The sequence below is a fragment of the Aquarana catesbeiana genome, linkage group LG07 (assembly GCF_042186555.1).
Source record: "Aquarana catesbeiana isolate 2022-GZ linkage group LG07, ASM4218655v1, whole genome shotgun sequence".
Classification (NCBI taxonomy): Eukaryota; Metazoa; Chordata; class Amphibia; order Anura; family Ranidae; genus Aquarana; species Aquarana catesbeiana.
In genome coordinates this window covers 302,663,639-302,677,706 of record NC_133330.1, presented here as the reverse complement: position 1 = coordinate 302,677,706, position 14,068 = coordinate 302,663,639, and the positions used below count along the sequence as shown (strand labels likewise).

Genomic DNA, 14,068 nt, shown 5'->3' with positions numbered 1-14,068 from the left:
TGACCTTGTATATATAAAAATAAAGTTCAGATGTGTTCTGACTGATCTAAGGAAGGGTCCGAACAAATCAGCCTGAAACGTAATCTTTGTCTGAACAAATGATTGTAATGATTCTGTTTGGAATGACTCTACTTGCTTTTTCTAAAGATTTGATGGAATAAAGCAACAAATTTTTAAGTGCAGCAACCTTTGGAAATATATATATATATATATATATATATATATATATATATATATATATATATATATATATATATATATATATATATATATATATATTATTGTTTTTCTAGTCTATTCTTTTCTATTCTTTAATTCTATTCTAATTCGATTTTTCGAAATTAGAATATCTGAAAATGGATAATAATAAATATATATATATATATTATTATCCATTTTCAGATATTCTAATTTCGAAAAATCGAATTAGAATAGAATTAAAGAATAGACTAGAAAATAATAAAAAAGAATAGAATAAAAAAACAATAGAACAGAATAGAATAAAATACAATATATGTTTTTCTAGTTTATTCTTTTCTATTATTTTCTTTTCTATTCTAATCTTTTCTATTCTAATTCATTCTATATGAAATTCGATTTTCAGAAGCCATGTTCCGAAATTCGAATTTTGTATAGAATGAATTTGAAATGAGTAGAAAAGACTATTAAAGAATAGAAAGTAATAGAAAAGAAAAGAAAAGCATAGAAAAACAATAAAATAGAATAAAAATAATATTATATATACCGTATTTATCGGCATATAACACGCACTTTTTTCCCCTGAAAATCAGGGGAAAATCGTGGGTGCGTGTTATAGGCCGATCCCCCCCCCAATTGTGTGTGATCGCGGCAATTGCCGCGATCGCCGCCGACATACACAGCCGTGTGGAAATTCAAATACGGCGCCGAGACTGCAGGGACTCGGCGGAGCGGAGCTACACATAGCCGAGAGTCCTCGGGTTTTCTCGGCGCCGCTTACAGTCCCGCCCATAGGGCGGAACTGGGCGGGACTGTAAGCGACGCCGAGAAAACCCGAGGACTCTCGGCTATGTGTATCAGCGCTCCGCCGAGTCCCTGCAGTCTCGGCGCCATATTTAAATTTACACAGGGCTGTGTATGACGGCAGGGATCGCGGCAATCCCACAAAGGTGCACGGGGGGGCAAGGCTGCACGGGGGGGCAAGGCTGCACGGGGGGGCAAGGCTGCATGGGGGCAAAGCTGCATGGGGGAAAAGCTGCACGGGGGCAAGGCTGCACTGGAGAAAAGCTGCACTGACATGGCTGCACTGACATGGCTGCACTGACAAGGCTGCACTGGGGCAAAGCTGCACTGACAAGGCTGCAATGGACACTGGGGCAAGGCTGCACTGACAATTCTGCACTGGGGCAAGGCTGCACTGGACACTGGGCAAGGCTGCACTGACACTGACAAGGCTGCAGATGGACACCGATAACGCTGCATTGATGGGCATTTTAATGTAAGTCTTTCTTCCTTAAACTTTACTCCTAAAAGTTTTTTTCCTTAAAATTCCCTCCTTAACTTGGGTGCGTGTTATACGCCGGCGCGTGTTATACGCCGATAAATACGGTATGTATTCTATTGCTTTATGATTTTATATTCTATTTTATTGTATTTTTTAGAAAATCGATTTCTATTGTTTTCAAATTCGATTCAAATTTGTTTTTGAATTCGAATATGTTTTTCGAATTAGATTCGAATTTGTTTTCAAATTCGTTTAAATTCATCACTTTTATAATTCGGAAATTTGGATGCATCCGAATTTCCGAATAATGAAAAATTCGTCCGAATTTCGATTCGGAATGAAACGAAATGCACATGTCTAAAACTGAGCCAACTTCACAAAGACCTGCTCAGGTTGCACAGTAATGCCCTGTACACACGGTCGGACTTTGTTCGGACATTCTGACAACAAAATCCTAGGATTTTTTCAGACGGATGTTGGCTCAAACTTGTCTTGCATACACACGGTCACACAAAGTTGTCGGAAAATCCAATCATTTTAAACGCGGTGACGTAAAACATTTACGTCGGGACTATAAACGGGGCAGTGGCCAATAGCTTTCATCTCTTTATTTATTCTGAGCATGCATGGCACTTTGTCCGTCCGATTTGTGTACACACGATCGGAATTTCCGACAACGGATTTTGTTGTCGGAAAATTTTATCTCCTGCTCTCCAACTTTGTGTGTCTGAAAATCCGATGGAAAATGTCTGATGGAGCCCACACATGGTCGGAATTTCCGACAACACGCTCCGATCGGACATTTTCCATCAGAAAATCCGACCGTGTGTACGGGGCATTAGATTGCCTATTATCCAGTCTTAAGCTCCAAAATCAAGTGCAGCAGAAACTGACTGACATTCGGCCCATGTGTATAGGTACTTGTCCGACAGAATCCAACCAGCATCTGGTCAGTACTCTCAGCCAATGGTTGCAAGCACTGACAGGTGTGTTCTGGCGGGGTTGTCCCCCCTGTGAGAACACAGTAGCTCAACGGGGCGATCACTGTAATAACATCACATCATTAGTACAGATAGCTTCTCCTGAGCTCCCCAATATTCTTTTCGTTCAACCCATTGGATTGAACTAAAAAAAAAACGTACTCGGTGTACCAGGCTTTAGATCTTATCTTATCATATATTCTAAATGGCAAATATACCATGAATACATACAGCCAGGATCCAGGGTGTTCCAATTTCTGTTTTAACACCTGAGTGATAAGCTGAAAAAAAGCCAGGGCTGTCCACTGGTGTTAACATGTACAGTATCTGCACATTAAGTGGTACAGTGAATATCTCCTAAATGTGTGATGTTTAGGAAATATTCACGTGGGAAGCAGCAAGTGATGTCACCCATGCATGTGCTCTGAAAGGACGGCATTGGTCATTTTGCAGTCTGTTTTGCACTTCTGTGATCTGTTTTTAGCTGATAGCTGGATAAAGGCTGCTACATCACTCAGCAGGTCCAGGCTGAGGAAAGACCATAACATTTAAGTTGGGATTTCCCCAGATCCCTGGACTGGCAGTTGGCTCAGCCTGTCAGCGAGCCGCTAAGATCCTGAGCCAACTGTCCCTTCCACAGCCCAGCACTCTAGTGAGCATGGGGGGTGGTCTCCCTCCTAGGAACCCCCCCCCCCCTTCCCTCCTCAAGCAAAGATTCCCACTGCAAAATATCTCCCTCCCTCAAATATTCCCCCCAAAAATTAAACCCCCCATCTCTAAACTGACCCCCAAAGCAAAAATATCTCCATCAGTCAACACCCCCCCTAGCAAAGATTCCTAATTATGAAGAAATTCTCTCTTCGTTCAATCAAACTCCCTGCCATTAACCATCCCTGTAAACTTCTCTACAAAAAATCCCCCTTCTCCAAAAGCAAACCCACCTATCTTTCCTTAACCCCCCCTCCAAAAGAAACTCCCCCAGGCAGGAATTCTCACCCACTCCTTCCCCAAACAGAAAGTTTATACCTCTCCACTTGCCAGACCTTAGATTCAGTGCTGCACATAGGCAGGAAAACTTCTGAAGCCCCAGTCTCCCTTCTGCTGAGTCATATGTAACTCGAGGAGGAGTCTGGGAGTTCCTTCGACCATGCACTGTCAGTTGCAAGTATCCAAGACCTGTTTGGAGGTATTGCAAGCATCGGGACCTCGCAGGAATTTCATGCCTTTTTGGGGGACCCCTTATTAAACTGATGGAGATTTGGCACAATAGAAGGGGGACTGGCTGCTGCACTCCAAAACTCTTTGCTTCTACTGTGCTGTTGCTGAAGCTGAGCAGCGCAGCAACAGGGACACTGCCTGGGCATGTTGCCAGGATGCTCTGGGGGGGGTTTGAACACCCCTGACCCTCCCCTTATCTACGCCCCTGCTGTGCACTACTTTGGTCCGACTTTGATGCGACTTGAGGTCCAGAGATCTCAAGATTACACAGGCATTACTTCAAGTTGCATCAAAATCGCGCAACTTTCAGGTCGCACAAGTGTAAAAGGGGCCTGAGTTGCGCTCTTTCATAGAACATCGGAAAGGTGGGTGGGTGTGGCTTAGCTGTGAAGGTGGGACTCCTGACCCAACGTTGGAGTAGTCAAGCTGAGTTGAATGAAATTGAGATCAGAGGGACACACAGAAGAAACTTTGTGACAGAATAAATAGAAATCTACTTATGGTGGCAAGAGTTTAAAGGGTATCTGTGGTTAAAATGTAAAATACATATAATAATTTCCTCTTTGCATTTTAATTATCTCTAGCCTTCTCCTATTATTCCTACTGATCTTAAAGTTTGTAAATTACTTTGTGACAGTGTTAATTTTGGCAGCAAATTTCGATTTAGTTTTAGTCTTAACTAAAATGATATTTTAGTTTTAGTCCCATTTTAGTCTCCTGCAGTTGTTTTAGTTTTAGTACATTTTAGTAGACTAAAACTAATTTTAGTCGTCTAAAATCAAATGGGTGTAGTTAAATTGTAATAAAGCATTTCTGTACAATTTCCAAACTCCTTATATACTGCTGGAGTGAAAAATTTGAATGTGTTATTATTTATGGTATTGACGGTATGAACACTCACTACAGACCAGTGTTCATTTTGACGTCAAATTTCAATTTAGTTTTAGTCACAGTCTTTTGACTAAAATGCCATTTTAGTTTTAGTTGTACTTTAGTCATCTCAATCGTTTTAGTCAACTAAAATAATATTAATTTAGTTGACGATAATGTTTTAATCTGCTTTGTGAAGACCCCCACACATTTACTTCCTTGAGCTCTGTGACACATACAGTGGTGTATTTAGGGTTTGTGTTGCCCTAACTAAACTCGCACACCCCCTAATTTAAATATGACCCACCTTTTCCTGTCAAGGACACACCCCTTCCTTTTTAAGACCCACCCTGAGGAGGACCGACACATATCCTCTCCCCTCCCACAGCACCCCCAGCACATATCCCCTTACCCCTCCTCCCCTCCCATCACACCATGTGTGCATCTGCTCTCTGCCCCCCCCTTTTTACTTTGTTCCCTTCCTCTGTAAACTATACACCAGACCTCAGACCAGCAGCGCGGCTCTTGCACTGAAGTCGTGTCGCTCCTCCTCCTCCTCCTCCTGGCTGTGTACACTTGAACATTGGAGCCGAGAAGGAGGAGCCAAGGAGTGTGTGTGGCTCTCAGTGGGGAGGGAAGTGTTGGCTGCTACGGAAAGTCGATCACCGCTTGTCACACATTTCACAGAACCTGCCTTCTGACCTACAGAGGTGCTGAAAGGAGGCGTTTCAGGAGACAGAGTCAGAGCAGGAATCACAGCTTGCAGGAAGCAAGATACCATGGAAAACAGCAGGGAAAAAACTGCAAAGCATGCAGGGATTCTAGGAAGTTGTGGAACGAGGTAGCCAGCAGACAGGCAGCACTCACAACATAAAAATGACACATTTCAAGTCAAGAATAACTTTTCTTTTTATTCCTATGACAATGCTGATGGTATAAAAAGAAAGTGTATACTGTGACCATAAAACTCCTATAACTTTCGAAAGTTTAAATAGTTAACAGGTTCTCCTTAAGTACAGTATATCAAGCATGTGCTTCCATTGTGGAGACGCTTTAAAAAAATTCAGTAGCGTTAGGACTGCAAGCATACACAGGGTGCTGTGAAGAGGCCTTGCCGCTTATGCATGCGTTTGCAAATGCGTGCTAACTAAACCCCTGTTTTTAACGCAGACTGTTGGACAGATTAATTTGGTCAGTTGGCAGACTGGTTGGTGAGTTGAGCTATGGAATGTTCTGTTTTTGTCTTTCATGTGATTGCCCTTCCATGTGCTCCTTGCTGTGGGGGGAGGGGCCATTTGTTTGTTACTGGTGTAAAATATGGTCCGGGGACACACTGTACACCTTTGCTGCCACTGTGCTCTTGCTGGGTGTCCAGTGTGCTCCTGTTCCTTTAAGGGGGATTGGGCTGCCTCCAAGCCCACCTGCCCTCATCTATCCATTTAATGCATGTGCTTCCATTGTGGAGACGCTTATAAATTCAGTAGCATTAGGACTGCAAGCATACACAGGGTGCCATGAAGAGGCCTTGCAGCTTATGCATGCGTTTGCAAATGCATGCCAACTAAACCCCTGTTTTTAACGCAGACTGTTGGACAGGTTAATTTGATCAGTTGGCAGACTGGTTGGTGAGTTGAGCTATGGAATGTTCTGTTTTTGTCTTGCAAGTATATCAAGATTCACCTCAGATCTTTGTGCTCTATAAATGCAGCATTTTCCTTTTTATGGTCACCAAACTTTTTGGTGACCCCCTTCTCTGGCTTACAGGATAAAGCAGACTCGTTGTGATGACAGCTCTTAGGCAAGACTTTTTGAAGTTACTTACAGGAAGTACAAAAGTCAAACAAATCAAGAATGAAGATTTTTAACCACTTGCCGACCGCCGCACGACTATATACGTCGACAGAGCGGCACGGGCAGGCAAAAGGACGTATATGTACGTCCTTGCCTGCCCGCGGGTGGGGGGTCCGATCGGACCCCCCCCCCGGTGCCTGCGGCGGTCGGCAAATCTCCCCCGGCGATCGGAGGTGAGGGGGAGGCCATCCATTCGTGGCCCCCCCCTCGCGATCGCTCTCAGCCAATGGGATCATTTCCCTGCCTCTGTATTGTACACAGAGGCAGAGGAAATGATGTCATCTCTCCTCGGCTCGGTATTTTCCGTTCCGGGCCGAGGAGAGAAGACTGCAATGTAAGTGCACCAACACACACACACAGTAGAACATGCCAGGCACACTAAACACCCCGATCCCCCCCCCCCGATCGCCCCCCGATCCCCCCCCCCCCCCGTCACAAACTGACACCAGCAGTTTGTTTTTTTTTTTTCTGATTACTGTATTGGTGTCAGTTTGTGACAGTTACAGCGTTAGGGCAGTGAGTGTTAGGCCCCCTGTAGGTCTAGGGTACCCCCCTAACCCCCCCTAATAAAGTTTTAACCCCTTGATCACCCCCTGTCACCAGTGTCGCTAAGCGATCATTTTTCTGATCGCTGTATTAGTGTCGCTGGTGATGCTAGTTAGGGACGTAAATATTTAGGTTCGCCGTCAGAGTTTTATAGCGACAGGGACCCCCATATACTATCTAATGTTTTAACCCCTTGATTGCCCCCTAGTTAACCCTTTCACCACTGATCACCGTATAACCGTTACGGGTGACGCTGGTTAGTTTGTTTATTTTTTATAGTGTCAGGGCACCCGCCGTTTATTACCGAATAAAGATTTAGCCCCCTGATCGCCCGGCGGTGATATGCGTCGCCCCAGGCAGCGTCAGATTAGCGCCAGTACCGCTAACACCCACGCACGCAGCATACGCCTCCCTTAGTGGTATAGTATCTGTACGGATCAATATCTGATCCGATCAGATCTATACTAGCGTCCCCAGCAGTTTAGGGTTCCCAAAAACACAGTGTTAGCGGGATCAGCCCAGATACCTGCTAGCACCTGCGTTTTGCCCCTCCGCCCAGCTCGGCCCAGCCCACCCAAGTGCAGTATCGATCGATCACTGTCACTTACAAAACACTAAACGCATAACTGCAGCGTTCACAGAGTCAGGCCTGATCCCTGCGATCGCTAACAGTTTTTTTGGTAGCATTTTGGTGAAATGGCAAGCACCAGCCCCAGGCAGAGTCAGGTTAGTGCCAGTACCGCTAACACCCACGCACCGTACACCTCCCTTAGTGGTATAGTATCTGAACGCATCAATATCTGATCCAATCAGATCTATACTGGCGTCCCCAGCAGTTTAGGGTTCCCAAAAACGCAGTGTTAGCGGGATCAGCCCAGATACCTGCTAGCACCTGCGTTTTGCCCCTCCGCCCGGCCCAGCCCAGCCCACCCAAGTGCAGTATCGATCGATCACTGTCACATACAAAACACTAAATGCATAACTGCAGCGTTCGCAGAGTCAGGCCTGATCCCTGCGATCGTTAACAGTTTTTTTGGTAGCGTTTTGGTGAACTGGCAAGCGCCAGCGGCCTAGTACACCCCGGTCGTAGTCAAACCAGCACTGCAGTAACACTTGGTGACGTGGCGAGTCCCATAAGTGCAGTTCAAGCTGGTGAGGTGGCAAGCACAAGTAGTGTCCCGCTGCCACCAAGAAGACAAACACAGGCCCGTCGTGCCCATAATGCCCTTCCTGCTGCATTCGCCAATCCTAATTGGGAACCCACCACTTCTGCAGCGCCCGTACTTCCCCCATTCACATCCCCAACCAAATGCAGTCGGCTGCATGAGAGGCATTTTTATGTCCTCCCGAGTACCCCTACCCAACGAACCCCCCCAAAAAAGATGTTGTGTCTGCAGCAAGCGCGGATATAGGCGTGACACCCACTATTATTGTCCCTCCTGTCCTGACAATCCTGGTCTTTGCATTGGTGAATGTTTTGAACGCTACCATTCACTAGCTGAGTATTAGCGTAGGGTACAGCATTGCACAGACTAGGACACACTTTCACAGGGTCTCCCAAGATGCCATCGCATTTTGAGAGACCCGAACCTGGAACCGGTTACAGTTATAAAAGTTACAGTTACAAAAAAAGTGTAAAAAAAAAAATAAAAAAAACACAAACAAAAATATAAAATAAAAAATAATAGTTGTCGTTTTATTGTTCTCTCTCTATTCTCTCTCTCTCTATTCTCTCTATTGTTCTGCTCTTTTTTACTGTATTCTATTCTGCAATGTTTTATTGTTATTATGTTTTATCATGTTTGCTTTTCAGGTCTGCAATTTTTTATACTTTACCGTTTACTGTGCTTTATTGTTAACCATATTTTTGTCTTCAGGTACAGCATTCACGACTTTGAGTGGTTATACCAGAATGATGCCTGCAGGTTTAGGTATCATCTTGGTATCATTCTTTTCAGCCAGCGGTCGGCTTTCATGTAGAAGCAATCCTAGTGGCTAATTAGCCTCTAGACTGCTTTTACAAGCAGTGGGAGAGAATGCCCCCCCCCCCCCACCGTCTTCCGTGTTTTTCTCTGGCTCTCCTGTCTCAACAGGGAACCTGAGAATGCAGCCGGTGATTCAGCCAGCTGACCATAGAGCTGATCAGAGACCAGAGTGGCTCCAAACATCTCTATGGCCTAAGAAACCGGAAGCTACGAGCATTTTATGACTTAGATTTCGCCGGATGTAAATAGCGCCATTGGGAAATTGGGAAAGCATTTTATCATACCGATCTTGGTGTGGTCAGATGCTTTGAGGGCAGAGGAGAAATCTAGGGTCTAATAGACCCCAATTTTTTCAAAAAAGAGTACCTGTCACTACCTATTGCTATCATAGGGGATATTTACATTCCCTGAGATAACAATAAAAATGATTAAAAAAAAAAAAAAAAATGAAAGGAACAGTTTTAAAATAAGATAAAAAAGCAAAAAAATAATAAAGAAAAAAAAAAAAGCACCCCTGTCCCCCCTGCTCTCGCGCTAAGGCGAACGCAAGCGTCGGTCTGGCGTCAAATGTAAACAGCAATTGCACCATGCATGTGAGGTATCACCGCGACGGTCAGATCGAGGGCAGTAATTTTAGCAGTAGACCTCCTCTGTAAATCTAAAGTGGTAACCTGTAAAGGCTTTTAAAGGCTTTTAAAAATGTATTTATTTTGTTGTCACTGCACGTTTGTGCGCAATTGTAAAGCATGTCATGTTTGGTATCCATGTACTCGTCCTAAGATCATCTTTTTTATTTCATCAAACATTTGGGCAATATAGTGTGTTTTAGTGCATTAAAATGTAAAAAAGTGTGTTTTTTCCCCAAAAAATGCGTTTGAAAAATCGCTGCGCAAATACTGTGTGAAAAAAAAAAATTAAACACCCACCATTTTTTAATCTGTAGGGCATTTGCTTTAAAAAAATATATAATGTGTGGGGGTTCAAAGTAATTTTCTTGCAAAAAAAAATAATTTTTTCATGTAATCAAAAAGTGTCAGAAAGGGCTTTGTCTTCAAGTGGTTAGAAGAGTGGGTGATGTGTGACATAAGCTTCTAAATGTTGTGCATAAAATGCCAGGACAGTTCAAAACCCCCCCAAATGACCCCATTTTGGAAAGTAGACACCCCAAGCTATTTGCTGAGAGGCATGTCGAGTCCATGGAATATTTTATATTGTGACACAAGTTGCGGGAAAGAGACAAATTATTATTTTTTTTTTTTGCACAAAGTTGTCACTAAATGATATATTGCTCAAACATGCCATGGGAATATGTGAAATTACACCCCAAAATACATTCTGTTGCTTCTCCTGAGTACGGGGATACCACATGTGTGAGACTTTTTGGGAGCCTAGCCACGTATGGGACCCCGAAAACCAAGCACCGCCTTCAGGATTTCTAAGGGCGTAAATTTTTGATTTCACTCTTCACTGCCTATCACAGTCTCGGAGGCCATGGAATGCCCAGGTGGCACAAACCCCCCCCAAATGACCCCATTTTGGAAAGTAGACACCCCAAGCTATTTGCTGAGAGGTATAGTGAGTATTTTGCAGACCTCACTTTTTGTCACAAAGTTTTGAAAATTAAAAAAAGAAAAAATAAATTTTTTTTTTTGTCTTTCTTCATTTTCAAAAACAAATGAGAGCTGCAAAATACTCACCATGCCTCTCAGCAAATAGCTTGGGGTGTCTACTTTCCAAAATGGGGTCATTTGGGGGGGGGTTTGTGCCACCTGGGCATTCCATGGCCTCCGAAACTGTGATAGGCAGTGAAGAGTGAAATCAAAAATGTACACCCTTAGAAATCCTGAAGGCGGTGATTGGTTTTCGGGGTCCCGTACGCGGCTAGGCTCCTAAAAAGTCCCACACATGTGGTATCCCCGTACTCAAGAGAAGCAGCAGAATGTATTTTGGGGTGCAATTCCACATATGCCCATGACCTGTGTGAGCAATATATCATTTAGTGACAACTTTGTGCAAAAAAAAAAAAAAAATAAATTGTCACTTTCCCGCAACTTGTGTCAAAATATAAAATATTCCATGGACTCAACATGCCTCTCAGCAAATAGCTTGGGGTGTCTACTTTCCAAAATGGGGTCATTTGGGGGGGGTTTGTGCCATCTGGGCATTTTATGGTCTTCAAAACTGTGATAGGTAGTGAGGAGTAAAATCAAAAATGTACGCCCTTAGAAATCCTGAAGGCAGTGATTGGTTTTCGGGGCCCCGTATGCGGCTAGGCTCCCAAAAAGTCCCACACATGTGGTATCCCCATACTCAGGAGAAGCAGCTAAATGTATTTTGGGGTGCAATTCCACATAGGCCCATGGCCTGTGTGAGCAATATATCATTTAGTGACAACTTTTTGTAATTTTTTTTTTTTTTTTTTTTCATTATTCAATCACTTGGGACAAAAAAAATGAATATTCAATGGGCTCAACATGCCTCTCCGCAATTTCCTTGGGGTGTCTACTTTCCAAAATGGGGTCATTTGTGGGGGTTTTGTACTGCCCTGTCATTTTAGCACCTCAAGAAATGACATAGGCAGTCATAAATTAAAGACTGTGTAAATTCCAGAAAATGTACCCTAGTTTGTAGGCGCTATAACTTTTGCGCAAACCAATAAATATACACTTATTGACATTTTTTTTACCAAAGACATGTGGCCAAATACATTTTGGCCTAAATGTATGACTAAAATTGAGTTTATTGGATTTTTTTTAGAACAAAAAGTAGAAAATATCATTTTTTTTCAAAATTTTCGGTCTTTTTCCGTGTATAGCGCAAAAAATAAAAACGGCAGAGGTGATCAAATACCATCAAAAGAAAGCTCTATTTGTGGGAAGAAAAGGACGCAAATTTCGTTTGGTTACAGCATTGCATGACCGCGCAATTAGCAGTTAAAGCGACGCAGTGCCAAATTGTAAAAAGTGCTCTGGTCAGGAAGGGGGTAAATCCTTCCGGGGCTGAAGTGGTTAAAGTACGCTTATATTGGCTTATCAAAAATAACAATTATTTGTGTATGTATAGTAAAATTTTATAGAAACCTATGTTTTATTATGAAAATAATACATTTGAAACCATCCATCCCATCTACCAGAAACTGCATTGGACAGAATTTTGCGATGAATGAGATGAAGGTTGCTATGGCGCTCACATTACAGAGGTTTGAATTGTACCCAGATCCCAGGAACGAACCCATAAAGTCTCTGCAATTGGTTATGAAATCCTTAAATGGAATCCACCTGAATCTGAAAAAAATAGACTGCATGAAGGTGAAAAACCAGTAACGTCAAGGACCGGTAAATTTGTACAGACTTCTCTGAACAATCCAAGGAGAGCTCAAGTCATAGAAGAATTGTGATCAATACTGTACACAAATTATGTGCTGAAATTAGTTTTTAATAAAACAAGCATGTGTAATAACATATTTATACATTACTGATGTAGATGACTAAGGCTTATGTCTAATTTACATGTGTCAGACACAAGGCCCACAAGCTGAATCTGGCCCACCAGGCCATTTCATGTGGCTTTCACACCCCAGGCTTTTTTTCATCTGAACGTGGCAGAACTCCATTCCGCCACTTTCAGCTTTTGCACTCTGTTCCCCGTGCACCACTGTCACTTTTAAACACAGAAGCCTTCTGTGTTCACAAGGACAGCTTTCCCTTTCAGTGGCTTGCGGCTCTCACAGATCCCTACTTTCCCTGCATACACTCACGGCGGGGACAGACGCCGACCAAATATCTCCCTGTGTGAGAGAGAGAAGGAGCCGCCTACACTGCCAGAAGGTACTAGAGCATGAGCCAGGTAAGTAAAATGCAAGGAAGCTTTTTTTTTTTTTTGGGGGGGGGGGGGGGGGGGATAGAGAGATGAGTGCAGATGTGGGGGATGGGAGGCAGAGGTCAGAGGGGTGGGAGTGAGATGTGGACAGCCTGGGAAAGAGAGCTGAACCCTGCACTCTGTGCATAGCACCCCCTAGACCCTGCACTCCCTATGTAGTCACTGCTCAACCCTGCACTCTGTACTGTGCCCTCCCCTGAACTCTGTACACTGCATACTCCTCCTGAGTACTACTTTGTATCTGAGTAAATACATATTCCTACAGATACAACCGCTGATGCAGCCCACAATGAAATTGAGTCCAACTCTCATGGTCTATTGGAATATGAATAAAGAAATTATACCTATTATTTTACCTCATGTGCCTGGGCACACCCTAATCACCCCCTGTTAGTGTAGCTGTATGCCGGCTGTCTCTCAAGTTCTCCTGTGAAATGCTGCAAGAGTGTATAGCGCTTTCACATTGAGCAGATCGCCAGGCTAAGAGCCACTAAGTGCGTTAAACTATCATGTAATGTCACTGCTTGCAGAGACTAGCTGTCAAAACTCGGCTGGGATGGGTGGGACCAAACATCTAGCCTATCAAACACAAGCCAACGGGATAGGGGCTGGGAGGGCCACTCCGTGTATGTGGCTCCGCCCCTTTCTTAAGCAGCCCAATCATTGGCTGGTGTTTGCTAGCTGATAGAAAGGGGTGGAGCCACATACACAGAGCCGCCCGCCCTATCCCGTTGGCTGGTGTATGATAGCTGTTTGGTCCCGCCCACCCCCGACATCACCGCCGAGTTTTGACAGCTAGTCTCTGCTAGCAGGGACATTGCATTACAGTTGAACACACTTGGTGGCTCTTACAAGCCTGGCGATCTGCTGAATGTGGAACTCTTCTCTATCAGTGCCAATCAATGCCACCTGACAGTGCCAACCAATGCCACCTATCAGTGCCAGTGACAACCAGTGCCACCTATCAGTGTCACCTGTCAGTGCTAATCAATGCAAACCGATGCCACCTATCAGTTCCACCTGTCAGTGCCAACCAATGCCACCAATCCATGCAAACCAATGCCACCTGTCAGTGCAAATCAGTGCCAATTATTGGCTCCTGTTGCTGCCAATCAAAGCCACATGTCAGGGCCCACCAATGCCACCTGTCAGTGCCAACCAATGCAATCTATCAGTGTTGCCTATCAGTGCCAACCAATGCCACCAATCAGTGCCCATGAGGGCTGCCTATCAGTGCCCATGAGTGCTGCCTATCA

At 44.0% G+C, this 14,068-nt stretch overlaps 1 protein-coding gene across 2 annotated transcripts in view; it reads left to right on the top strand.

Moving 5' to 3' along the window:
• LOC141103705 (cytochrome P450 4B1-like) overlaps positions 1–12,394 on the top strand; it is a 100,118-nt gene extending 87,724 nt beyond the window's left edge. Inside the window, exon 12 of one of the 2 annotated variants that reach the window (XM_073593597.1) lies at positions 12,067–12,394. In XM_073593597.1, the coding sequence (XP_073449698.1) occupies positions 12,067–12,256 (190 nt within the window). In that variant the 3' untranslated portion in view covers positions 12,257–12,394. The remainder of the gene's footprint in view (positions 1–12,066) is intronic. The other variant, XM_073593598.1, reaches the window with a different exon arrangement.
• The last annotated feature ends 1,674 nt before the right edge of the window (positions 12,395–14,068 follow it).